The 26,744-nt window shown below is 56.0% G+C and overlaps 1 protein-coding gene across 3 annotated transcripts in view; it reads right to left on the bottom strand.

Moving 5' to 3' along the window:
• Positions 1–23,233, bottom strand: part of ACLY (ATP citrate lyase) — a 44,310-nt gene extending 21,077 nt beyond the window's left edge. The window contains exons 1-14 of one of the 3 annotated variants that reach the window (XM_047756999.1): positions 23,085–23,233; positions 18,063–18,247; positions 16,158–16,280; positions 14,362–14,424; positions 13,214–13,404; positions 12,712–12,791; positions 11,493–11,623; positions 10,564–10,682; positions 9,600–9,736; positions 8,569–8,630; positions 6,617–6,734; positions 4,012–4,166; positions 3,312–3,402; positions 2,229–2,258 (exon numbers count right to left, since the gene is read on the bottom strand). In XM_047756999.1, the coding sequence (XP_047612955.1) occupies positions 2,229–2,258; positions 3,312–3,402; positions 4,012–4,166; positions 6,617–6,734; positions 8,569–8,630; positions 9,600–9,736; positions 10,564–10,682; positions 11,493–11,623; positions 12,712–12,791; positions 13,214–13,404; positions 14,362–14,424; positions 16,158–16,280; positions 18,063–18,221 (1,459 nt within the window). In that variant the 5' untranslated portion in view covers positions 18,222–18,247; positions 23,085–23,233. The remainder of the gene's footprint in view (positions 1–2,228; positions 2,259–3,311; positions 3,403–4,011; positions 4,167–6,616; positions 6,735–8,568; positions 8,631–9,599; positions 9,737–10,563; positions 10,683–11,492; positions 11,624–12,711; positions 12,792–13,213; positions 13,405–14,361; positions 14,425–16,157; positions 16,281–18,062; positions 18,248–23,084) is intronic. The other 2 variants (XM_047757000.1, XM_047757001.1) reach the window with 2 other exon arrangements.
• Positions 23,234–26,744: the final 3,511 nt, after the last annotated feature.

Genomic DNA, 26,744 nt, shown 5'->3' with positions numbered 1-26,744 from the left:
ACAGCAACGCAGGATCCAAGCCGCATCTGCAACCCACACAACAGCTCACGGCAATGCCGGATCCTTCGCCCACTGAGCAAGGCCAGGGATCGAACCTGCAATCTCGTGGTTCCTAGTCGGCTTCATTAACCACTGTGCCACGATGGGAACTCCTTGATGGATTATTTTTAAGGTCACCAAAGGTTAGGCTCTCCCAATGTGGGTGCCTTCAAGACTTTCAACAGTTCCCCAACAATCCTTGTCACCTGTGGACCGGGACATAAGCCAGCTCAGGTCAGGATGTGAATTCTCTTGATTTTAGGCCAGCGTGGGTCCAATGAAGAGGTGTGCTGTGGCCTTTTCTCTAACTGAGCTTCCACCCAACTGGCTCCGCCCAGCCGGCACTTTCCTGCTCAGAACAAGGCTCTCAGGAAAAGGATGAGAGGAAGAAGACCTGGCAGAAGTGCATCCCCGAGCTGTCACCACCACTGCCACCCCCATGCTGGCTGGTCACCTGACTCTCCCGCTCTCTGCTGGAGGAAAGCAGCCCTCAGGGAAGGTTCTTGGCTCCCCCAGGGGAATTAATGCCGAGCACTCAGGGGCATCTGTTATTAATTAACCTACTGTAACTGACACTACTGCAGTTGGCTAACCAAGTTTAAGGTCTTATGCTATGAAATTAAGAGATCCGTTTCCCAAGGCACATAGGATTCTCATCCTTATCCAGGCTGGCCTCTTCCATCACGTCTCCTGATCATGCAACACCCGGGATTTACTGTCCCCTGGACTCGTCTGGGTTCCAAAGACACATGAGATCACAAACAAGGGAGGCCACCTAATCCAGTTCCCTCCCTCTCCAGTCCCAGGAAACTGCAGCCCAGAGTGGCCAAATGACTAAGACTGTAGGTCATTTAGCATCGGAACCAGGATTACATAATTTGAGAAGCAGCTCACTTGCGCAGCCAGGGAGGGCTAAATGCCAGCACGGGCTGGCCACGCTCCATTCTTGGGTGAGCCCCTAAACCTTCCCCCACCCCTGAGGGTCAGCGTGCGCGCATGTGCACGGACACCCATCTGCCTACCCAAGAGGAAACAGAAATCGGGACAAGGCCTGGAATCTCTATGAACCCCCGGGCGCTACCAGCATGAAAGGGGCAGAACTGGAGTGCTCAGAGCACAGAGGGCAAAGCTGAGGGTGGCAAGCACGGAGGCCCCAGGGGGAGCTCTCATCCTGCCACCATCCTCCCTCTGGCACGTCTTAGCACAGCTCAGGACTGCCAGGGAGACCACCCCCCACCCCCACTCCCCTCACCCTCCCGGTGGGAAGAGCTGACACCGCCTCGTTCCTTCTGTGGCTCAGCCTCAGGTCTGGTCTTTTAGGAACAGCGGACGTTGCCAGAGGCAGAACATGTGGGGAGCAGGAAGGGCTACGGGCCTCTGCCGAGCTGCTCCTTTTCCCCTCTTAGCAGGGGTCGGAGGTCATGATGAGGGGGCCCCCCCATCTCTCTCACAGCGGTGAATATCAAAGTTAAATGGAAGCCTTGATGCTCTCAAACGCTCACCCTTCACCTTGGGGAACCTATTCACCTCGCTCAAGAGACGGGGGTGTGTGAGTGCACCCAGCACACGCCCCTGCTGAGCAGTCACCTCGCACACCAGACAGAGCCCAGCCCTGCCTCCAGATCTCCGCCCACCCTCTGGATCGCCTCTCCTTCCCCTTCTCCAGCCTGTCTTCCACCCAAACCCCCGAGAAATCTAAACTCATCCCTGGGGCTGGGATGCAGTTGGAGGTTGAGGTGGGGCAAGAAGAACCAAGACGTCATGGAGGCAGATGAGAGCCAGGGCATTAGGGGCGGCCCTCCTGGGCCACGGGCACTGCCACTGCCCCCTCGGTTTCCAAGGCCCCCTTCTTCCCAGGAGGCCCCTCCCTCCTCAGTGCCACTCCACGCTCCGAGGCCGAGGGCCGGGCTCGTGCCCCTCCTGCGCTGTCCCCTCCCTCCCACGCCGGTGCGGGGCCAGAGACAGCCCCACGGCAGGGAGAGCGGGGCTGGGGGCGAGAAATAAGCGGGGGTGGGAAGCAGGGAGAGCGAAGACTAGGCCTCGGGGGCAGGCCACACCGAGAGGCAGGGACAAAAAATATACCAGACAACACTGCAACCCACTGGGGGACGGGGAGACAAAGCACACGGTAAGACTGTCACCTGCTACCAAGCCACACAAGGAGCTGGGCGGGGCGGGGGGCGTCCTACCTTGCAGGGATCTTGGACTTGGGACTGAATCTGTCAAAGAAAATGACCAAGGCAACTGAGTGACCTGCTGGCGGCTGGAGGCTTTGGAGGGAGAGGGTGGGACAAGCCTTGCAGGCTGCTGCCCTCACCGTCCGTCGCCTGCTCACAACAGACAGGAGCAAGGCAACACAAGAGAGCCCCAATCAGCAGCATGGCAGCAAGAGGGGCGAAGGACCAGGGGGCGGGGGCTGGGGGACCAGAGACAGGAGCAAAAGCACCAGCGCTTGGAGGGTGTGCTGAACACCGAAGTCGGGGCCCTCTGGAGGTTAGCTGGCCCCGTCCCACTCTCTTAGTCCTGCTTTGTCCCCATGAAGCACGATGAGATGATTAGGCCGAGGGGTTGGACCTGTCCCTCTGGGCGGTGGACAAATGGCTGGTCGGGGGACCTGCAGGGCAGTGGCTTCCAATCCCGAGTGCCTGGAGCCAGCATCCCTACTCACAAAATGCCTCAGGCCTGTCCCAGGAAGAGACTGCACAGGCCGCCCCAGCCCCGTGGTAACTAACGCGCATTATCTAGTGCTGGTCACCAGGGCTGGGCTGGCAGAGATCAGGTCTCTGATGAATCAGAGGGGGAGACGAGCAGCAGAGCACAGACGGGCTGGTAAACAACGCGTGTCCCTGCGGTGGGCTCGCAGGAGGGGAATGACCTGGTAAGAGGCCCAGAGCGGCAGTGGGGCAGGAACTACCCTCGGGGAGCCGCTCTGCCGCTCTGAGCTTTAGGCTCCTGCTGTCCACTCAGGAGGATCTTAGGGCCCTTCCACCTCCTCCACAGACTCCCTTCCAGTGCCCACACCCCATAGGAGGGCACAGAGAAGGCAGTGGGGGGGTGGGAACAGCAGGGGGGTGGGATCACCGGGGCGCAGCCTGGTCCCTCAGCACCAGGAGCCCCCCGGAAGCCTCCAATCGCACATCCCTGCGTCCTGTTCCCAGCCCCCGTACCACGCCCACAGCAAAGCCCAAACCAAAGCTTTCCATCCACCTCTGCCGGCCCAGTGGGCCCCAGGAAGGGAAAGGGGGCAGGAGCCTGAAACTGCTGGGGGTTACCTTGTGGCATGGCGGGCTTGGCCTTCTTGGCGGGTGCCACCTCATCAGCCCTGGACTCAGAAAAAGACGCTGTCCTGCTGGGGGCTGGAGTCTGGGAGCGGGGGGACGAGAAGAGAGAACAAGAGTCACAGGGAGCAGCTGGGGAGAAAAAAGTCATTGTGGGAGTTCCATGGTGACTAAGTGGGTTAAGGAGCTGGTGTTGTCACTAGAGTGGCTCTGGTCACTGTTGTGGGTTCGATCCCTGGGCCGGGAACTCCCGCATGTTGAAGGCTTGGCAAAATAAATAAACCAATGCCATTAGTCCTTAAGGCTCCAAAGAACTTAAGTGACAAGAACTATGCACAGCTCTACTCTCTTCTGGCTGCTTCCAAAAGTACTATCCTACCAACTCTAAGACAGGAATCGGTATCGTCCCCTGCTACAGATGAGCCCACTGAGGCTCTGAGAAGGTACAATATCTTAAGGTCCCTCCCTCAGCAAGACTTGAACTCAGGTCCAATTCAAAAAACCCTGGTCTCTCCCTTGATGGGGGCAGGAGAAAAACAGGCAGAAACCAACCACAAACTGCCTTCTCCCGGGGTCTCCCCAGTGCCCCCCAAAGGCGGGGGACAGAAAAGGGTACCGTGCCCTACATGGGATGGGTTAGGAGAGGCGACAAAGAGGACTCTGCAGGCTTTAGAGGCGGAAGGAAGGCACCTACCGACGTGCTCCCGCTGGCGTTGAGGAGGAAGTTGGCAGTGTGGGCCGCAGTGGGCGGCTGATTGGGGATGGGCCGGTGACCCAGGGCCATGCCCACGATGGCCGTCATGTGAGTCTCCGTGCCAAAGACGTGAATGGGGATCCCAGTGGTCTTCCCTGCAAGGAAGGAAAAGCGTCCATGTTTCAAGACTCCTAACGTGCGCCCAAGGCCACACGACTCCGCCGGGGCCCCGTTAGAGTCCCGTCCCGTGTCCAGAGCTTCCTGTGTAAGACCAGTCACCCCAGGACAAGGCGGCGGTCGTTATTTCCACCACCAAAGTCTCTGTAAACACTACCTGCCCATAAGAAATGGCTTCCCCGATGCTCTCTAGTGCCAACAGGCATCATCAGAGCCTGCGCTCCTCTGGGTCGCAGCCTGGATGCCAGCCCTCCGAAGCCCCCCGCCCCACCCATATCCCCGTTGGCCATCACACACCAGCCCCCAGCCGGGCCTCTGTTCCTGAAACACCAAGATTTGTCTCCGCAGGGCTCTGGCCCCGCTCTTTTCTCCATATGGAACCATCACCCAGCTGTTCTCCTGTCACTCAGCTCAGCTCAAGTGCCACCTCCCAGGAAAGGCTTTCCCCGACTTCGGCGGTCACCCTCCTCCAAACGGCCCTACCTGTGGGTCCCCATCAGACAGCATCTTGTTTCAGTCGCTATTTGTTTAAGGTCCCAGGCATGACTCAGTAACATTCCCGCGCTTCCCCAGGGCTGGGCCCACGGCAGGTGCTCCGTTTTAGGTGACAGCTAGAATGGGGCACCAGCTGAACCACTAGGTGGGTTTCATGTCTGCTGTATCTACCCGATTTGGGGAAACGGGAAGATGGAAAGATTCTGTCTCTCCAATCAGAGGGCTCGCTCCCCAAGCAGGAGTGTCTCCTATCCACCTCCGACGCGTCACCTGAACCCCCATCCCACACCTAACTGCTCTCAGCAACGGGGCTGTGCTTGCACTCCTGACCAGAGCGGCAGCCGCCAAGGTCACGTGGTTCAGGCTCAACCAGGTCAACTTAGGGAAACCCAAGCTTAGGCCTGACCTTTGAGAGACGTGGTCCCCAGCCTCTTGAATGCTCTGAGTCTGAGGGTGATACCCCAAATGCAGAAGAAAGGACATCAAAATGAACCCATGGCCTCTTCATCTGCTCGGCGAGGGACACCTCCCTCCCGTTTTACCAGTTACGGACAAGACCTCCATCCCCCATACCCAGGTACCAGCAGTCAGGGCCTGGACGCTTAGCCCCCCCCCCTCCCCGTCCCCTTGGTCTGGGCCACCACTCTGTCCTGAACAGCTGCACAGCCTCCCTGATTCAACCCGGCCACCCTGCAGTCTAGTCTCCACCCAGCAGCCTGAATAACCCTCTCAGTCAAACCTAAGTCAAATTGTGTCACTCTGGGAATTTCCATTGCGGCTCAGTGGTAACAAATCTGCCTAGTATCCATGAGGCCATGGTTCAATCCCTGGCCTCGCTCAGTGTGTTAAGAATCCGGGGTTGCCCTGGTGTAGGTTGCAGGAATGGCTTGGATCTGGGTTGCTGTGGCTGTGGTGTAGGCTGGTGGCTATGGCTCTGATTTAACCCCTAGCCTAGCCTGGAATCTTCCATATGCTGCGAGGGTGGCCCTGGGGTTGGGGGGGGAGTGTCACTCCTCTATTCAAAGTGTCAAAGTTTTCCAGCTGCTGCCAAGGCTACAGCCCAGCTTTCACAGGACCTGTACCCCATGGCCTCCATCCCCTGCCTTGGCTCCCTTGGCTCCCCAGCCGGTCCCACCTGAGGGCCTTGGAACTGGCCCTTTCCTCTGCAGACAGTCACTGCCGACAGCTCCCTCTTCTCCTCCAGGTCTTCAAATGAGTCTCCAGGGCTCAAATGCCCCCGCCTCCCCGGTTTTGTTTCTTTTTTTTAAGGCCCCCATTGTCAACACATGGAGGTTCCCAGGCTAGGGGTCGAATCGGAGCTGCAGCTGCTGGCCTCCACCACAGCCACAGCAATGTGGGATCCAAGCTACCTCTGTAACCTATACCGCAGCTTGTGGCAGTGCTGGATCCTTAACCCACTGATCGAGGCCAGGGATGGAACTCACATCCTGATGGATACCAGTTGGGTTCTCAAACCGCTAAGCCACAATGGGAACTCCCAAATGCCCCCGTTTTGGCCGAGCAGTCGTTTAAAACTGCCCAGCCCCCTCCCAGAGCGCTACCGCTCCCCCTGCTTGTCTTCCTCAGGGGCCCTCGGCACCGCCTGACCCCAGTCACTGTCCTCGCTGTCACTGTCCTTGCTGCCCGTCCTGTCATGTGTGGCTGTGACCTCAGTGCTTAGCCCGGCACCTGGCACAGAGCAGGCGTTTCATAAATATTTGCAAAACGAATAGCTGGATGCAAATGTTTTCCTGCCCATCCTGAATTTAGGCTTAGGTCAGGTGCCCTGTGTCGGAGGAGGGCACAGAGCGGAACCTCCAGACACAGGGGTGAGAGCGCAGAGGCCTTGGAAGGCCGACTCTTTCTAGGAATCCCCGGGAGGCACCGGCCCTGGGGGCGGGAGGGAGGGACAGAAAAGGCTCCCCCATCTTACCAACTTCTCCCATCACCCGTAAGCCCTCCTGATAGTTGGGGCCGCCTCTTCGGACAAAGATGGTGACCTCGTGCTCCTTCAGGGGGCCCTGGTAATCTCGAATCGCTCTCACGATGCCCTGGAAGCACAAAGGGATGACGAGACATGTGACTAGAGATAAGGCAGCCAAAAATCAAGCATGTAGAACCATGGTAAACAAACGTCCCAGAAAACAAGGGCTGCTTCTCATGAAGCACGGCAGGCCCTGGCACGCGAGACTTTTACATGCGTGGTCCAGACCACACACAAGTAACCCAGAGGACTTGCAATGCTGCTGAGGTGAGAAGGTGGGGCAGCCAGGGCACGGGGCCTCCAAGCTCAGCAGGGCTTTGCTGGTCTCCCTGTAGTCCCATTCTTTCTTTCTTTTTTTTTTTGGTCTTTTCTAGGGCTGCACCCGCAGCACATGGAGGTCCCCAGGCTAGGGGTCCAATCGGAGCTGCAGTTACCCCACAGCCACAGCAACGTGGGACCCGAGCTGCATCTGTGACCTACACCACAGCTCACGGCAACGCCGGATCCTCAACCCACTGAGCGAGGCCAGGGATTGAACCCACAACCTTATGGTTCCTATTTGGATTCATTAACCACTGAGCCACAAAGGGAACTCCATCTTTCTTGTTCTCTTACTGCAATTTGCGGGGGGCCAGGCAAGAGCTGTCGAGGTTGTTAGGACACAGTCTACTTAAATGTCAAAGTCCTGCAAAAGCGGAACAGCCGTTTCTAGGGGTATCAGCTTTGGAAACGTGGGAGCATGAACAGGTGTGGACCAGGTTTGTCTTTCCAAAGGGCTAGTTTACCGAGGCTAATTTCTGTCACTCACAGCATTTCACCAGAAGCTCCACAACACAGTTCCCACTCCTGACTTAACCGCCCTAATCAACGGTGCTGCCTTTATGACAGGGCTGCGTTTACAGGCTTTATCACAGTCAACGCAAAGCTGTGTCAGCTCTGTCTGCTGAATCAGGTCCATCAAGGGACCTGTTATAGGCAGGACTGGTGAGGCCTGGCCCCCTACTTCTCAGGAGCTCAAATTTCTTTCTTTCTTTTTTTTTTTAATTTATGCATTATTCTCACAGCTTCCATGGAACTATATGGGACCCATTCTTCTGAACAGCTTCAGGGAGCACCTGCCAGTATGGGGTAATAAGGGACCTCCTTAGGCGGCCACCTCGAAGGGAACAAGTCTTTTTTTTTGCTTTTTTTTTAGGGCTGCACCCATGGCACATGGAGGTTCCCAGTCTAGGGGATGAATCGGAGCTGTAGCTGCTGGCCTCCACCACAGCCACAGCAACATTGGATCCTGAACCCACTGAGCGAGGCCAGGAATCAAACCCGAAACCACATGGCTCCTAGTCGGATTCATTTCTGCTGCGCCACGATGGGAACCCCGAAGAGGACAAGTCTTGAGACATGTTAGCTCTTGTCATCCTTCTCGGCCAACTGTCACACTTCCTTTAAACTGATACCCATGCTTCTGACCTGGGCAAAGGGACCCAGGCTGAGGGGCCTCTGGCTGCATGAGCATCAAATACTTCCTCGTTCCCACCTTTTGGAGAAAAGGCAGATGACAGGGAGACAAGAGACTAGGAGGAGATGCAAAGAACCCAGAGTCTTACAAAGGAGTGTTGGGAATGGGGTCAGTCAAGCCAGTTCCTCTCAAACTGGTCCTGAACCGGGGCAAGGCAGAAATTCACCTTCTCCCCAAACTCCAGATGGCAGAAGTAAGGCCCAGCGAGGGTCAGCCGCTCGCTCGCCCAGAGACACACAGCCTCAGAGCCATCCCAGTGTTCTCTGTACTCCAGGGTTAAGAGCCCCTCCCCAGACTGGGTAACTCATGGGAACCTGCTTCTGTCTCAAACCCTCCTGGGGACACCTCCCTTCCCCCGATCCCACACGCCCCTGCAGCTGCTTACCTTGAACGTGGCGGCCACGTTGGTGAAGTTTGCGATGCTGCCTCCGATGATGAGGATCTTGCCTGCGTTTGGAGCAAGAGAGAAGTCAGAGAAGGGTCAGAAAGGCAGACTTGGGCATCATGCCACAAATCCAGCTGAAGGAAGGCTCTTCTCTGAGGCAGGGGCCCCCAACTTGGAGATCCCAGTGCAGGGGCAGCAGAGGGGTGGGGGTGGGGGGCGGGGAGAACAGGCTGTTGAGTCTTATCAGCTCGGCTCTCCATCACTTACGCCACCGAGCAGGTGGTTAATCCAAACCCACAGAACCTCTACATTGTTCTAGCCCCCTTTTAGCAAGCTAGCTTGGTTTCTGGATACCCTTCTGCTGGGAATCGCGACCTGGCTCAAGGGAAGGGAAACTGGTGTGTACGGTTCCCAAACACTGGACAGGTGGTAAAGGCAAGCAGAAAAATCACACAGCCAGGTAGCAACTGTGCAAGTGGGCCACGAAGAACTGCATTGATGGAGTTCCCGTCGTGGCTCAGCGGAAACAAATCTGACTAGCATCCATGAGGATGTAGGTTTGATCCCTGGCTTCGCTCAGTGGGTTAAGGAGCCGGTGTTGCCGTGAGCTGTGCTGTAGGTCACAGATGTGGCATGGATCCTGTATTGCTGTGGCTGTGGCGTAGGCCGGCAGCTGTAGCTCCGATTGGACCCCTAGCCGGGGAACCTCCATATGCCGAGCAGGGGTGGCCCTCAAAAGGCAAAAAAAAAAAAAAAAAGAATTGTGTTGGCAGCAGTCAGCAAAAGCACACTGTTGCTGCCACAGCCGCCACGTCCCTTACACCTGCTCACGGGGCTTTCCTTACCCATCACTGCCTGGCCCCCTCGGAGCCCCTAGTCTGACGGATGCTGTCACTGCCTGTTGCAGAGTCAGGGAAACTGAGGTCCAGATGTTAAATGACCAGGACAAGCTCAGCGCCTCCCAGCCCACCCAGAGCCATTCCCAGCACAGAATGTCAGGCCGTCCTGGGGAAGGAGCATGTGTGGCTCACCCTCTGGGTGCTTCTCGCGGGTCATGAGAGAGAGGATGGTCTTGGCATAGTCATAGGTCTGCTGCTCGCTGGGGGCACCCGAGTACTCCCCATAGTTCGCCAGCTCGTTGACACCTCCCAGGTCGCAGATGGTATCACTGCCAGGGAGACACAGGGGTCTGTGAGCAGCAGGCTGGTGCTGGGAGGCCACACAGATGCCTCCCTGAGGCCTTGAGGTCAGTCAGTCTAAGGAACTGACCTCTCAGACCCCAGACCCTGAAGCCCCACACAAGTCGAGCTTGAAGGGTAACTGTGCTTCATTAGACTCTGCCAAGGAGCGCTCCCTGCCAGCCCGGGGCATCGTGGGGCCCTGGACAGATGATGGGCCGTAAAATGAACAGGGAGCAGGTCCTGACACAAGGAAAACGGCACACTCCAGGAATTCTGGCTGGGCTGCTCGGAGAAGAACGGCTTCAGCCAGAGGAAAGGGCCCAGCCACCATGGGAGGGAAGGTGGCAGACTACACGTCTAGAAATGAGCAGATGCCTGCCCGGCTTGAAGCGGAAGATCCACTGACTATTGCAAAGGGTGCAGAATATGATCCCAACATGTCTATAAAAGTGTGAAAGTCTGACTTTTTATACAGGCACTAAAACACCGGGAAGGACATGCAGCATGTTCACCATGGTGACCCGGCAGGGACAAGGGTGGCGACACAGCCAGACAATGTTTGTCTTCTGGTTCATTTTCTGCATTTGTTGTGCATTTGCATGGAGCACAGATCACTAATTATAATAATGAAAATGAGCGACTTCATTTGAAAGCAAAGAAGAAGGTTGAGGGAACACTGTGCGGGTGGCGGGGGGGCCTCTGGGATGCCCCACGAGTTCCTGCTCGGCGCGCAGGGGAAGCAACTTGATCCAGACCAGACGTGGGAACCCTCAGTGAACCCGGCCACCGTCCCCTCGGCAGCCACCTCAGTCACCTGTACACGACAGAGGCGCCACCTCCGGCCACCATGGTCCAGATCCTCCCCTTGGGGTTGAGCAAGGTCAGCTTCAAGCTCGCCCCACTCTTGGCGTCCAGGTCCGCGATGTAGGCTTCCTGAGGGGGCAGATGCAACAGGTGGGCCCCAGGGCACACCCTTCACCCAGTTGCAGATCCCAGGGCCCCTCTCCTTCCCCCAGAGTCGGATGAAGCGGTCCCCAGATACGTCCACAGGGTCAGGGAGAAGGGGTTCTTTGGAGCCTCGTGGGATGGTGTCTTCGAGTACCAAAACCACCCACGGCCTGCCACGGCCTCAAGCCAAATTGCTCGACTCCTTTCTCCTGCACTTCCGGTCCTGGGCTCTGTGCCCGAGCCTCCAGCCTCCCTCTGTCTCCATCCCTCTGCTCCTCCCACAGCCCCACCCCAGCATCTGGCTGCCTGGCTCAGCAGGTGCCCCTCCCCCCTCCCCAGGCCCCGATGCCTCCTTCCGGCCCAGCCTCCCCCAAGGCCTGGGTCATGGGTTCTGTCATCCAGACCTCATCCTGCTGGGAAGACCTCGCAGAGGACAGGGAGGGAAGGAGCAATTAAAATTCTCAGTAAGGGGCCGAGACAATGACCTTCCCGACCGGATTAGAGGGAGCCATTCCGAGTTACAGTTACGGAGAGCCAGCAAATCAAGTCAGGAGCCCAGGGAGGCTGATTGAGACAGGAGACTAAAAGGATTTCTGGCCGGGATTCAGAAGCTTGGCCGACTCCCACCGTCACCTCCTTTGGGGTTTTAAGAAAATTAAATGGTTCTCGGCCTTCCTTTCCTGCCAAATACACAGCCCGCAATGGGGGGCGGAAGGGAGGGGGGGCAAGGGCTCGTCTGAGATGAATCACCCTCCCCGCCCCCCCCCTCCATCCCCTCCCGAAAGGCAGCCTTACCTCTGGATAAGCCTCTCGACCAAAGGGGGGCGGGAACTCTATATCACCCCACTTCACTTTGCAGATGTAGTCGGCGGTGGCATCCACCTTGGCGGCCAGGTCCAGGACGTAGACGCCGTCTTTGGTCACTACTTTAAAAAAAAAGGCAGCGGCAGTCAGACACGGGCCCTAGCAGAGGTGACCATCAACCTCCAACTGCCCCCCCGCACCCCCGACTCCCATGGGTGCCCACCCAGGCCTAATGGCTCTCTAGCTCAGCGAGAAACCAGCTTGGTCCTTATGGAGACACAGCTTTTCCCCCATTAAAGGAAATACAGATGCTACAGACCAGTCGCCACTCCCCGACCTGTAGGTAATAGGGCAGGAAAGTCTGTTTTGGGGGTCATGGCAACTTTTATGCATTTTTATAAAATGCTACACTCCATGCCTCCCACGTCTAACCATTCATCCATCCACAACTCTGCCGATTAGAAAAAAAAAAAAAGCGTTTACGATACAACGCTCAAAGACCCCTGGGTGTGCACACCAGGCTCTCCTAGGGTCTGTGGAGAAGTGGGAAGGGGGCAGTTAGACACCCACTGTGGGTGCACTGGGCCCCCAGCCAGCAGGATTCATTTACTGCTGCCTCGCCTGTGTGTTCCTGTTCCCCCAGGGCCATTTAGCTAATTAAGTTAGCACAGAGCCATCTGGTCCACTAGCGGGGCTGCAGCCCCAGGCGGAATCTGAATCAGGACTTTGCCCTGAGAAGCCCTGGCCAGAGCCAGCCCCTGCCACCTGCCTCCTTCGCAGCCCCAGGGCCTTTGCCAAAGTCTTCCCAGCCTCGGGGGTCAATGATTGACCAACTCCTGGAGGCAAACAGAGGGAGGGGGCCGCCGAGGCACCAAGAGGAAGGGAGGGTCTGACTGGCAGCCCAGCTCCTGGCAGGAAGAGCCACAGAGCAGAGTCAGATCACAACTGGGACGTCCTCATCATAGACAAATGAAAACCAAAGGAAACCAGAGTTGGTGAAAAAGAGGAATAATCGTGGCCTCCTGAGCCCTCAGAAACAGGAGCCTGGCGATCCCTCTGCCCATACACACCTGTCTGTGCTGTCCTCTGCAAGCGGGGGGGGGGGGGGGGGTCTGGGCCTCGGAACGTCAAGGCCGGGGTTACTTTACCATGGGTGTTGGGACTCTGTTAGGTGACCCTTTCCCTGTCCCATCCCAGCAGAGATAATTACCAAGAGGGTTGATCTCGAGGTAGGTAAAGTACAGATCCTCATAGAAATTGAAGAGGCCGGAGATAAAGCTGGCCAGAATTCTAGACGGGGCGGGAGAGAGGGACCATCAGTGCTTCGGGGAGCGGGCTCAGCGACAGCCTCTCACTGTGGCCAACAGCTCCGCTCCCCCACACTCGCCCCGCTGACCCCTCGCTTTCCTCTGCGAACCCCGCTCCCTGGACATCACTCTTCCGCCACCGAGGCAGAAAGGAGCTGTCACTCCCAGAGCTGGAGGCAGACACGCGCCAGACAGATGGGGCAAAGAGGTGAGGGACGCCGACATGCGTTTCAGTCTGAGCCAGCCTCCCCTCTGCCCCCGGCACCCCTCCTGCCGCCTGCTCCCCACCATCCAGCCAGACACAGGGACGGGGGAGTGGATGCCCAGACAGGGGGGGAAGGCTCTGCTTTCCCTGCCCCCCCCCCAACCCCCGCTGCCGCCTCCCTGCTGCCCCTCTCACTCAACTCTTTCTTGTCTTCGGGGGCATGGACCAACAGGTGTTTCTTGATGGCCTCGGGATTCAGCTTCTCGTCCACGCCGACGAGCAGTCTCTGGGCTTTGGCGTCCACATCACCCACGTCCACCCCACCCTCATGGTGGAACAGCACGTGGTCCCCGTCTCGGGCAGCGTAGATGCAGACATAGAACTCCTCCTCCTTGGGAGGAAGAGGGCGTCGCGGGGGTGAGGGGCCTCACTCCGGCTGTACCATTTCTAAAACCCAGTAGACGCCTCTCACCAGGAGAGACAATGTCACCATCTTCCCCTTGGGGACAAGAGGAGATGAGGCCACTGCCCTGCCAGGTGACAGTCCAGACTGAGCCAATGTGACCTGCCTGGGGAAGGGAGCCTGGTCTTCAAGTCCTTCTCATCCCAGCCCAGGAAAGTCCTGTCACCAGCCTTGATTCCTTCCTGCTGCAAACTGAGCCCTCTCCTTCCTCTCTGGACTCCCTGCTCTGCAGCACCCTCAGAATCTCAAGGGCAGCCTCAGAGATTCTGGTGCCTTCGACTTTTCTCCAGTGGCTTGATTTCGCCTTTCATCATTTACTTATTTTTGCTTTTTAGGGCTGAACCACAGTTTCCAGGCTAGGGGGTGAATCGGAGCTACGGCTGCCGGCCTACGCCACAGCCACAGCAACACGGGATCCAAGCTGCATCTGCGACCTATACCACAGCTTATGGCAATGCTGGACCCTTAACTCACTGAGCGAGGCTAGGGATGGAACCTGAATCCTCATGGATACCAGCTGGGTTCATTTCCGCGGCATCACAATGGGAACTCCTCATCGTTTCATTTTATTTTACTTCTTATTTTTTTTAATTGCCATACCAGTTCCCGGGCCAGGGGTTGAATCAGAGCTGCAGCTGCCGGCCCTACGCCACAGCCACAGTGATGCCAGATCCGAGCCACATCTGCAACCTACACTGCAGGTGGCAGCAACGCTGGATCCTTAACCCACTGAACTAGGCCAGGGATCGAACCTGCATTCTCATGGACACTAGCTGGGTTCTTAACCTGCTGAGCCACAATGGGAACTCCTTTCATCACTTTAGAGTCAATAGGCATAAAGCTCCCAATGGGAGAAGACTCTACTTGGAGCCACTTCACACGTACCTGACTGTGGGGGACGAAGGGTTCAATCAGAAAGTTCTTGAGGAAGCCTCTGGCCTTGCCAACCTATGGAGATGGACAGAAATAAAACTTAGATGGACAGCATGTCTTGCTCCCAGGACAGGAGGCGGCATCACCCTCTGCTCCCTCCACGTCGCCCTCCCTTCAGAGGCAGGGCCCAAAGCACTACTGCCATGAAACCAGCCACAAAGATTTTTTTTCCAGAAGCCAGGGCGATGGGGTCACCGACCCCTACGCCACAGAAGTCTTCACGAGATCCCCTCTTCCATCCACTGCCCCTGTGCCCGCCACACTTGGACAGGCACTGACCTTGCACATTCTTTCCTGCCTCCTCTGGAGGGTGACAAACGAGCTGCAACACCGCCCCACCCCCAGAGCACCAAGAGTCATGGCCCTCTCTGCAGCCCCACAGAGGAAAGCACTCAGACAAAGCAAGGCTGTCTGTCTATCCCCAAGCTCAGGTGGGGAGACCCGGCCTGAGAACATGAGTCCAGGGGAGGGGAGGGCCGGGGTGGGGAGAGGGGAGAGAGGGGAGCCGGACCGGGAAAACGCTCCCGCACAGACGTCCCTGGCTGAGGACAACCGGCCTGCAGAGCTAATCAGTTTGAGTGGGTCCCTGGCGGCAGCCGAGGCGAGACAGCCCTCACCCCTCCCAGCACGTCCGAAGCCCCCACCCGCCTGCCCGTGAGTGCGTCACCGCTGAGTCAGGGACCAGACAGTGATCCATCAGAGGTAATGAGGCGCTCCTGCCAGGGCAACGCTGCTGGCGGTCCAGATGTCCCCGACGGCCCCCTCCCTACAGCTAGCCCCGGAGGAGTCAGAAGCATGAGGCGCTCCGTGGGGACACTGCTCAGGCCTGCCGCCTGCCCTCCATGCTGCTGTCCTCTCCCTGCAGAGGCCTGGGAGCACCAAGGTCAAGATCCCTCTATCCCCACCTCCCCGCCCATGTAGAACTTCAAGGACCCCTCATTCCCCGCAAGAGCCAGAACCCGGGAACACAGCATGAAGAGCCAAAGTGACAGACGAACCTCACCACGTAGAAAGGAATCTACACCCCCATGCCCAGCCTAGTCCGTGGCGGCCAAGTTAGAGAACGACTCAACCCTGGTCCACGGTCACCCCAAATGGGACAAAGCCAGGTGTGGATGGCACAGTTCTCTGCCCTAAGCCAAGCCTCAGCCCGCTCCTGCCCTTCTGTCCCGCAGCTCTCGCTCAGAGAAGAACAAGAAAAGCACTTTCATTCCCGGGCGTCGCTTCGCCTTCCTGAGCCAGGTTTCACGGTAACTCTCACCAAAGCAGCTGAAGTTAACCCACGAGCTGGGAGAGGGCCAGAAGCGAATTTACTCGTCCATATTATCCACCTCCTACGTGCCTGGCCTAACAACGTTTCTACCTAAATGACTCTGCACCTCCTTCTTCAGGTCTGCTTGTTGGTTTTAACCTATCCCTTAGGGAGGCGCGTCATGACAAGCTACCCTACCTGTTCTGGAAACTGACGTTCCCAGAACAGGCCTCAGAGTCCCAACTCCACGACTGCTGTGAAAGAAACAGACCACTTGCCCCGACTCTGGAACTGCCCCGGGGTTACGTGCTGTTCCTGGACGGGCAGCGCTGCGAAGGAGCACGAAGGCCGGCCCGGCCACCTGAGTCAGCTCCGCAGGACTCCTGCCTCCCCCGGGCTGCCACCTGACAGGTTGCGGGAATGATCCGTAGGGCTGCCGATCTGGACGCTTCTATCATCACAGCACATCCAACCTCAACCCTACAGCCAGACTCACTGTGGCCTCCTGTCCCAGCCGTGGCTTCAGCCAGGACTTGACTCCATCCAGGGTGAGGTTGACCCCGACGAGGCCCAGCTTTCCACGCCGTTTGATCAGCTGGTCTGGCTTGACTACCAGGCTCTGGAACAAGAGGGGTTTGTATTTAGAGCAAGGAAAGAGAGGGTGGAGTACAAGTGGACACTTCCGGGACCCAAAGCACAGGAGAGCCTGGGTGGCTTCCTATCCGGCCCACCCCCAAAGCCAATTCCACCCATCCTTCAAGGTCAAATCCCAGAAGCTTCCTTCACCTATCCCAGCCAACGTATTTCTTTCTTTTTTCACTTTCTAGCCACAGTGTGCAGTGGCTTTAGGTAGGATCTCAGTTTCCAGAGCAGGGATCGAACCCAGGCCACAGCAGCAAAAGCACCAAGTCCTAACCACTTAGGTAACTTCCCTAACATCTTTCTTTCGATAAAAAGTAAAGAATCTAGAACCATCCTTGCCTCGGATGGAGTCTGGCAGAGTAGGTCCTCACTAAACACCTGCTGAAGAATAAGTGATTGCCTATCCTCCCTATGCGGTATGTTAGCTTCATTCAGCTCCCCCAAATACGGGCTCGCCCCTGTGTTCCAAACAAAAAGAACAGGAGTTCCCGTTGCGGCTCAGCAGTTAACAAACCCGACTAGCATCCGTGAGGACGTGGGTTCAATCCCCGGCCTCACTCAGTGGATTAAAGATTCAGTGTTGCGTGAGCTGTGGTGTAGGTCGCAGACGTGGCTCAGATCCCGCACTGCTGTGGCTCTGGCGTAGGCCAGTGGCTACAGCTCTGATTGGACCCCTAGCCTGGGAACCTCCATATGCTGCAGATGCAGCCCTATAGAGACAAAAAATTTTTAAAAAGAAACCAAAGAAAAGAAAAGAAAGAAAGAACAGAGAGATGGAGCCTTGGGGTGACATAGGACCCAAGAAGACATCTGGTCGATCCCATCCCTGCACTTGAACCCTGTCTACAAGACCAACAAGCAGCCCCAGGCCACTGCTCACACATCTCCAGTACCAAAAAGTTCACCACCTCCAGAGGCAGCTCCCTCTGCGGTCTGGGCCGCCTCACGGCAGGAGGAAATGTGCATCCCTGAACCCTTGCCTCCCGACTGGTCCCAGTCCTGCTCTCTGGGACCTGCCAAAGAAGCCGAAGCTTCCAGACGCCATCCCAACAATGGTCCTGCAAGGATCCGAAGAGAGGAGCCTCTACTTCAGGGTGGATCCCATCAGCTGTTCTACACAAAGTACAACCTCCCACTTCTTGGTGGCCCTGACATATTCCTGACGGGTTCCACTTTGGGGGGGGGGGGGGGGGGCGGGGCGGCATAGGCCTACTTCTTGTTTTTGTTTTTTGGCCACACACACAGCATACAGAAGTTCCCGGACCAGGGACTGAACCAGCACCACAGAGATAATGCCAGATCCTGAATTCACAGTGCCACAGCAGGAACTCCTGTGCCTACCTTTTACTGATCATCTGGCAAGCACCAGGCAGCATACTAAGTACAAGATTGCTACTCCTTAACAGTTCGCAGGGTGAGTGCTATGCCCACTGGACAGATGGGGAATCTAAAGCTCAGAGAGGTGAGATGGCTTTGTCCCAGGCCACATGGGTGATATGCAGACACCTGCCATCTGGACTCCAGTTTGTCCAATTCCAAGTCCAGACTCTGAACAGGACTGAGGGGCCAGGGGACCCCAGCACGTAGGGCTCAAACGTAAAACCTGCTCCACGCGCCTTCCCCCTCCCCGTAACAGTGCAGGCTGTCTGCCATCACGTGCCCCATGTGGACACGGCCAGCAAATCCGCTACTGCCCCTTCTTCAGACTGCGGGCCTGGAGGAAGGGCGGGGGGCGGGGGGGAAGAGGCCAGGGGCTCACCTCACTGAGCAGCCAAGGGTGGTCCTGCAGCAGGCGGGCCCAGTCCGTGTCAGGGGTGACCCGGGCATACTTGAACCGGTTCTGGATGGCCGAGGTGGTGCAGATGTACTTGTACAGGAGTTCTTTGCCCGTCTGCTCCGAAATCGCCTTGGCCGACATGGCTGCGGACGGCCCTGCTCTACCTGCTGGGGTGAGAGGGGCTGGTCAGAAGGGGCCCCGGAGATGGAGGCGTTAGCTTCTCCAGCAGGATAGCCACGCCCAGCTGCTCCCGGACAGTAAAACCAGATCTCAGCGCTTCTCCAGAGGGTGAAGAGGGCTGCCTCAGCCAAAAGGATGGAAGGGAGATCTCAAACAAACCTTTTCTTTTTTTTCTATTGCCACACCTGCAGTATATGGAGGTTCCCAGGCTAGGGGTCGCATCAGAGCTGCAGCTGCTGGCCTACACCACAGCCACAGCCATGCCAGATCTGAGCCCTGTCTTCGACCTACGCCACAGCTCACAGCAACACCCGATCCTTAACCCACGGATCGAGGCCAGGGATCGAACCCGAATCTTCATGGATACTAGTCAGGGTCGTTACCACCAAGCCACAGTGGGAACTCCTCAAACACACTTCTGACAGCAGAGGAAGAGGATTGGGAAATGATGGGGGAGGAACAATGGTGGAGAAAAACAAAGCTAGTGTCTCCCCAGCGACCCTTGGCCTCAAGCTCAGCTCTACTCCCTGTAGCCAAACTAGCTCACCCACTGCCACATTCATCCTGGAGCAGAGGAGGCTGGATGGGGAGACCAGGAATAGCAGAGGTGTGACCCAACCCTGAGTGCTGGTCCCACCCGAGGTGGGCATAGGGCCACTGAAACACACCCTTTGGTTCCTGTGGGGAACCAGCGGCCTTGTGCCAAAACGCTGGCCTCACCCCCTCCTCCAGGTTTGGTCTCCCCCACGCCCAGACTCACCCATTTCACACACTCACACACATCACCAGCCTGAGGGCTGAGCGGGCAAGTCTCCGTAGCCTCACACAGGACCAAGCCCCCAAGGAACAAAGAGGAAGAGTCATGTCCAAGCCCATTTCTCCCCGGACATGAGATTCCCACTCAAGTTCAGGGCAGACACAGGGCAAGGAAACCTATGACCTTCAGTGCATCCCACCCGCCCTGCTGAGTCATCTAGCTACTAATTTAGAGCAAAATAGAGGCCTCTCTGGGGACCACCCATACTGGTCACTTTCTAACCGAGCCAGAGCTGGAGAAGGAGGCAGGAGCCATTCTCAATCCCATGAATGTGAGCCCTGAGAGGTACCTGGAGATTCATAACCTTAGTTCTTAGATGAGGTAGGAAAGCTCAGATGGGTTAAGATAACTTGCCAAAAAAAAAAAGATAACTTGCTCAAGAAGTCTAATTAATAAGCGGACTTGAAGGAGACCCAAGACTTGAAACCAAACTCTCTCACACCTGGTCCCTAGAAAACCCCATATCTCAGCCCTAGAAAAAAAAAAGACCATGTCTGGAGTTCCCATCGTGGCTCAGTGGTTAACGAATCCTACTAGCAACCATGAGGTTGCGGGTTCGATCCCTGGCCTTGCTCAGTGGGTTAAGGATCCAGCGTTGCCGTGAGCTGTGGCGTAGGTTGCAGACGTGGCTCAGATCCCGAGTTGCTGTGGCTCTGGCGGAGGACGGCAGCTGCAGCTCCAATTCGACCCCTAGCCTGGGAACCTCCATATGCCGTGGGAGCGGCCCAAGAAAATGGCAAAAAAAGACCATTTCTCCAAGGACCAGGCCGTGTCCCCCCTGCAGCTCACAGAAGGATCTGTGATGATAATTTCTTCAGATACCGTCCCCATCACTTTGTCCAGCCACACCCATTCTCCCTCGGGTAAGGCCAGGAGTGACCTGGGGGGAGAGAAGGCGGGGAGAAGGGGAGGGAAAGGAAACTGAGTCATTCATGCCAAGAGCTTAGCTGGATCAGGAAAAGTCACTCCTATCTCTCTAAGGAAGGTCCAGAACTGAGATGCTGAATTTGCGGGAGGAGGAAAGTGGAGTCCGGAAGGAGGGCAGAACTAGGGGGCTGGCTGGTTTCCGCACTGCAGGAAGGCTGGTCTCCATTCCCAGCTCAGGGAGAGCTAACGTTCCAGGGGCACCTCCCTCCCGATTGGCCAGGCTGGGCTTCAGGTTCTAATCCCAGCGTGGCTGGCTCCTCAGCCTCCCAGCTAGTCTTCGCTGGGCACAATGGGTGCATTCAGTTTGGTGGCTGGCCTGAAGTCTGGTAGCTGGGAAGGGGCTCAACGGAGAGGTTCCCTTTTCTGGCTTTCCCTTGGGATGACTTCCGGCTCCTTCTCAACAAGAGTTTCCAAAGGAGATGCCTCAGCCAGCCCCACTGCCCCACAGTCCTCCACCCCCACCCACTCCAGCTCCATTTCCCAACCTTCTTAACTCAGACCAGAAAAACTGGTCCTGAAATCAGATGGGTGCACATGCCCCTACCCTCCTCCCAAGAGAGTGCAGCCCAGGGCAGCCCAGGCAGAGAAAGAGAAGGGGGCAGCCCTTGACCACCCTCAGCAGTTCAGACACATCAGCCACGCGCTGATCACAAATTCCAGGAGGAAGGAATTTGTGATCAAAGCCTCTCCAGCAGAGACACTCTTAGAACCACAGACACCTCCCCCAAATCTGGCATCTCCCCAAAGACCCAACTTTGGAAAGGACATGAATGAGACTAGTGACCTTGTGCAGAGGGGGGGAAGAAAAAAAATCACAATTTTCTGGAGCCCTAGATCAAATCTCGGATCCAAGATCTCATCTCCATCTGGTCCTCGGGACGGGGGATGGGAGAGAAGACAACCAGGGAAGGATGCAGGATAGAAAAACTTTGCCAGCTTACCAAAACACAGATTTGCCACTAGAGCACTTTGGCTCCAATGGGGCAGGCCCTCTCAAGGCCAACAGAGAGTTTATAGAACAGACTAAAAAGCAGGGAAAGAATCTGGCCTCTGCGTGCTCATCAGGACAGGGTAAGAGGAAGGTACACAAAGCCAGGGAGTGGAGGGGTGGTGATAAATCACAAGTTTAACCACTCAGGGAGGTCTCTCTAGGGCAGTGGCTCCTAAGCCATCTGAGGTCTCAGACTCTTAAGCACCAGAGAAAAAGCTCGGAAAACTGTGCACATGCCTGACCGTGTGCATATCATTTCCAGGTGGTGACCTGTGACAATGATCTGATGGCTTAGAGACCACTAGCAACAAAGAACATTTGCTCGAGTGACAGTGGGTCTTAAAGTGTATACTAATCTGGGCTGGAAATACCACTCTCCACAAGCCACCGCTGCAAAGTCTTGCAAAGGCTTGGGCTGCCTCCTCAGGAAGTGAGTAACTGAATGGGTTGTCAAACTAGTCAGAGATGGTTTCTGGGCAGAGCCAAGACCCCAGGGCTCCACTTTGGGAGCCCAGGAACTATTAACTAGTAACAGGTAGATGTGAGGGAAATCATGTCAAGGAATCAGCACACACACACTCTCTCTCTCTCTCTCAATCCAAAGGCGAGACCTTCTGAGCTGAATGGGGTCTTTTCTGCAGACACGGAAGAGACCCAGAATTGAGTTCATGCACAGCAGCCACTGAAGGCAGAAGCAGCCCACAGGGAAGGCTGAATGAAAGGAGCCTGTTCCCCAGGATTGTACCCCTGGGACACAGCCAGCGAAGAGGAACCACGGGGATGCTACTTAGGGTCTCTGTGGGAAGGACAAAGAGCACTTCTTCTAAGGTTAGTATCTGTAGGATTAGGGCTTTTTGAAAGGGGGACAGGCAATCCCTAGAGTTAAGGGGAGGGGCAGAACTCTGAGGGTCCCTACTGCAGCAAGGAGAGCGGAGAAAGAGGGCAGAGACACCAGCCGTCTGCCTCAGTGCCCCAGGCTATTCCCATCGCCATCCCCCCAAGCTGTTTAAGAAGCTCATGAAGTGAAAATACCCCTCGGGGCAGCTGGGTCTACCAGCTGTCCCTCACCCAACATTTCAGAATTTCAGAAACCCAATGATCTGAGCTGGCTGAAAGACAAAGTTACAGGGAGGAGAGAGGAACGGGCTGGCTGACCAAACTGCGCTCTGTGCTGCTCCCCTCCCAACCCTCCCGAAAATCCCCTTCCCAGGCAGACTACCAAGGATCACCTAATGGCAAAACTCCTTGGTACTTCACGGTTTCTGCCAAGGTTGGAGAGGGCAGCAGGCGCTGGGGTTGGCCCTCTGTCAAGCCCGACAGGCGGGCGGCGGCAGCATCCTTCAGCCCCTGGAGGACCTTGCCTCCGTCAAGCCTGGCATCAACGCCAAGGCTGGGGAGAAAGACGGGCACTCCGGCCATCTGTCGCTTAGCGGCGGGGCCCGACGGGACCTCCAGAGCGAGGCGGGTCTTTCCTGGGACGCCGATCCGAGGCTAGGTCCTCGCGGCGAGGCCTGAGGCGGCCCAAACCCGCGCGGCCCGCGGCGGCTACGCGCCCGAGCTCGCGCTCTCTCTCCATTCCCTCGCGGTGCTCAGTCGACTCTCCACAGAAGTAAGAGGAAGGGCCTGAGCCCGGCTTGTGAGGGGTCAGAATGGGGCGACTGGCCACCGCGCTCTGTACTTCCCGTCCCCGGTATCCGGTAGGGGGACCCTGGTCGGGGAAAGAGGTGGCGGGATAAAACCCGAGGAGGCTCAGAACTGGCCCCGGGGTGGCAGTGAGAGGCGCCAGTTAGGGACAAATGCGATTCGGCGGAGGGAAGACAGGCAACGACGGCGGCAAGCTCTGTGCAAACTCCCAGGAACTGGAATGTGGGGGAGTGGGGTGGTCGGCGGGCCAACATCTGGCCACCGGTCGCTAACCAGGCGAAGGCGATCCTAAAACTAAGACACCCAGAACTTCCAAGCAGGTGCAGGGAGGGCGCGCGAGCCCCAAACCGGCGTCGGGGGAGTAGGTTCCGGGTTGGGGGAGGGAGGCAGGAAGCTTCTGGGCCAGTTGGGGGCCATCGCGTGAAAGCGGCCGCCCGCCACTCACCTCTCTACGAAAGGCCGTGCGCGATGCTGGGTGCACAGGGCCCAACTCGCCGCCTACCTTCCGGAGCGCTCCAGCCTCCCGCAGCCACCCGGATCAGGCTTTTGTTCCGGCTTGGGCGGGTTCTCCCCGCCCCCATCGGCACACGGTGCGAGCCGCCCGGCGATTGGCCACACGTGGTCCCTAGCCTGAGCTCCAGGCTTCCTCCCAATTCGCTGCCCGGCATAGCCCCGCCCTCGGGTCCGGGGTCCAGGAGCTGCTGGGACTTGCAGTCCGGATGGTGCATCAGACTCGAAAGGAGCCGCCTCTCCAGAGCCTGCCCAGCTTGGGAGGTGTCGGGGGCGGGGCCTAGGGTGGGGAGATGGGCTGGGCTATGCTGGGAGGAGAACGTACGAGATTGGGGGCAGTGGTCTGATCTTCTAGGGTTGGGCCGACCGCCGCTGATACTCTAGGGGTTGGGCAGACATCCGCTGAGATGTGGCGGGCTGCGGTGTTGGCGGTGCAGGCTGTAGCGCAGCTTTTTGGGGGCCCTGGAGTCTCCTTCCCGTCTCCACGTGGGAGAAACTGACGTCTTCCACGCAGGCAGCCAGAAAGCCACCACACCCAACCCAGTTGCTCAGGTCCCCCTTTTAAGCATCCAGGGCAGACTGCTTACGCACGTGGACCCTCGGGGTTGAGCTGGTGGGACGAGGCTAATAGATTAGATTTACTAATATGGGATAGAGCGGGGGATTGCGTGATCAGGTGGGGCTAGGAAGGCGCCAGTCACACCGTCTTGTGTCCCTCACCTGCTCATCTCCGAGCAGAGCTGAGTATTCAATGGGAGAGTCTAGCACGGGGCTGGGGTCGTCTCTGCTGGGCACCAGCGCCTCGCCCCTCCCCTACAGTCCCACCCTTAGACCCTGGAATGCATGAATGGCTGCCTCCCCCTTCTCTATTACCTGTGCATAGTCTATATTTTCCACGTCGAAAACTGGGACACCCGATCTGATAGGTGCTGACGAACTTGCGCAGAATTTTTGAAATCACACAGACCCAGAAACTAAGACGTGTATTTCCTGCTGTGACATTCTGAAGCTCTCCTCTGTCCACCCCAATCCTGTAGGTCTCCCGAGCTGCTCCCTGACCCTAATAGCGGTCTAGCTCCCGGGAGGAGAATCATGCGCTAAGCAAGCAGTTCAGGTGAAAAGGTCAGCCCAGTGAACAGAGAATCAGCAGCCCTGTGAGCCTGCCAAGCACTGGGGTCATACACTGCAATAATGGTATGATATTCTTGTGCACAAAAACTTGGCCAGACCCTTCTCCCCCCCATTCCAGTCATAGCCAGGAGTGGGGCAGCTAAATTTGCTGCCCATGCCTGAAGGAAGTGATCCCTGATGATGTCACTTTCTGGTCCCGTCCCTGAGAGGCATCTTTTTGAAAGAACAGTTCCTCAGCTCCTCTCTCCTTTTGGTCATAGTCTTCCACTCCTACATGGATTGAGTGCCATCCCTGCCAAGAATCTCCCCAATAGCATCAGTCTTGGAGAAGGATCACATCTTCACACCTAAGGAAAACATCCCCTAGGAAGCACTCTATATCTTCCCTTTCTGTGCCTCAAGGGACAGCAATTCAGGATCTTCAGGGGCTAGTGGGGGCAACTGCAATCAGGGGGAATAAACGACATAAGCATTATCCCTCTGGTTAGAAAAATACACTTGGGGAGTTCCCGTCATGGCACAGTGGAAACGAATCTGACTAGGAACCATGAGGTTGCTGGTTCAATCCCTGGCTTTGCTCAGTGGGTTAAGTTCTGGCATTGCCGTGAGCTGTGGTGTAGGTCGCAGAGGTGGCTCAGATCTGGTGTTGCTGTGGCTGTGGCGTAGGCTGGCAGCTGTACCTCCGATCAGACCCCTAGCCTGGGAACCTCCATGTGCCGCAGGTGCGGCCCTAAAGGGAAGGAGGGAAGGAAGGAAAGAAGGATGGATAGATACACTTCAGAGTCCCTGTTGTGGCGCAGCAGAAACAAATCAGACTAGTATCCATGAGGATACGGGTTCGATCCCTGGCCTCACTCAATGGGTCAGGGATCCAGCATTGCCATGAGCTGTGGGGTAGGCTGCAGACTCGGCTTGATCCCATGTTGCTGTGGCTTTGGTTGTGGCTATGGCTGTGGTGTAGGCCAGCAGCTACAGCTCTCATTTGACCCCTAGCCTGGCAACTTCTATATGCTGAGGTAATGGCCCTAAAAAAACAAAAACAAGAAACAACAACAAAAAAGAAAGATACCTACATCCAGAAATAGGCATCCATGTAAAATATAAACTGTAGCAAACTTCGTACATCATTTTTGACAATTTTCCTGGGAAACCTGGAAAAATACTGCCTGGCTTCCTCCCTCTTTCAGGTGCCGTGAAGATCACAAAGTGTTTTGTAAACTGCCAAAAAGCATACATTATTGTTGCTGTTTTATTGGATTTTTGAAAATATCTTTGCTGGAAATCCCACTGTGGTGCAGTTTAAGATCTGGTGTTGTTTCTATGGTGGTGCAGGTTTGATTCCTGGCTCAGCACAGTGGTTTAAGCATCTGATGTTGCCATAGCTTTTGCTTTGATTTGATCCCTGACCCAGGAACTTCCACATGCCACAGATGTGGCCAAAAAAACCCCCCACGACATCTTTATTAATATGTAATTGAAGGATAATAAACTGAACATATTTAACATGTACAATTTGATGCATTATAAAACATGTGTACACTGTGAAAGCGTTACCACAATCAAGGTAAATACACATACCCTTCACTCCCAAAGTCTCCTTATACTCCTTTATAATCTCTCCCTCCCTACCCTACCTCCACATGCCCAGGAGGCATCATTTTGCTTTTGGACAATATAGTTTGTGTGCATTTTCTAGAATTTTATATAAATGGAATCATATAGTCTTTTTATCTGAATTCTTTCATTCACCATAATTACTTTGAAATTTATCCATGTTATGCATGTACCAATAGTTTTTTTCCTTTTTGTAGCTGAATAGTATTCCATTACATGGATAAACTATAGTTTGTTTATCCATTCACCAGTTGATGTGTATGTTTCCAATTTGGGGCTATTACAAATAAAGCTGCTATGAATGTTCCCATATAGCTTTGATGTCTCTTGAATAAATTCCTAGGAGTAGAATGGCTGGGTTATAAGTTACATGTGTTTAACTTTTTAAGAAGCTACCAAACTGTTTCCCAAAGTGGTTATATCCCTTTATATTCTCATCAGCAGTAAACGAGAGTTTCAATTGCTTAAGATCCTCACCAGCACCTGGTAGGGCCAGTCTTTTTTACTTTAACCATTTCAGTATGTGTGTAGTAGCATCTCACTGTGGTCTTTTTTTTTTTTTTTTTTTTCCTAGCACTGCACCTCCTGCATATGCAAGTTCCCAGGCTAGGGGTCATATCAGAGCTGTAGCAGCCAGCCTATACCAGAGCCATAGCAACACCAGATCTGAGCCACATCTGCGATCTACACCACAGCTCCCGGCAATGCCAGATCCTTGACCCACTGAGCAAGACCAGGGATCGAACCCAAGTCCTCATGGATACTAGTCAGATTCATTGTCGCTGAGCCACGACGGGAATTCCTCACTGTGGTCCCTAATTTGTGTTTTCCTAATGACTAATGACATTGA

The sequence above is a fragment of the Phacochoerus africanus genome, chromosome 14, assembly GCF_016906955.1.
Source record: "Phacochoerus africanus isolate WHEZ1 chromosome 14, ROS_Pafr_v1, whole genome shotgun sequence".
NCBI classification, from domain to species: domain Eukaryota; kingdom Metazoa; phylum Chordata; class Mammalia; order Artiodactyla; family Suidae; genus Phacochoerus; species Phacochoerus africanus.
This window is presented reverse-complemented; position numbering and strand designations above follow the sequence as displayed.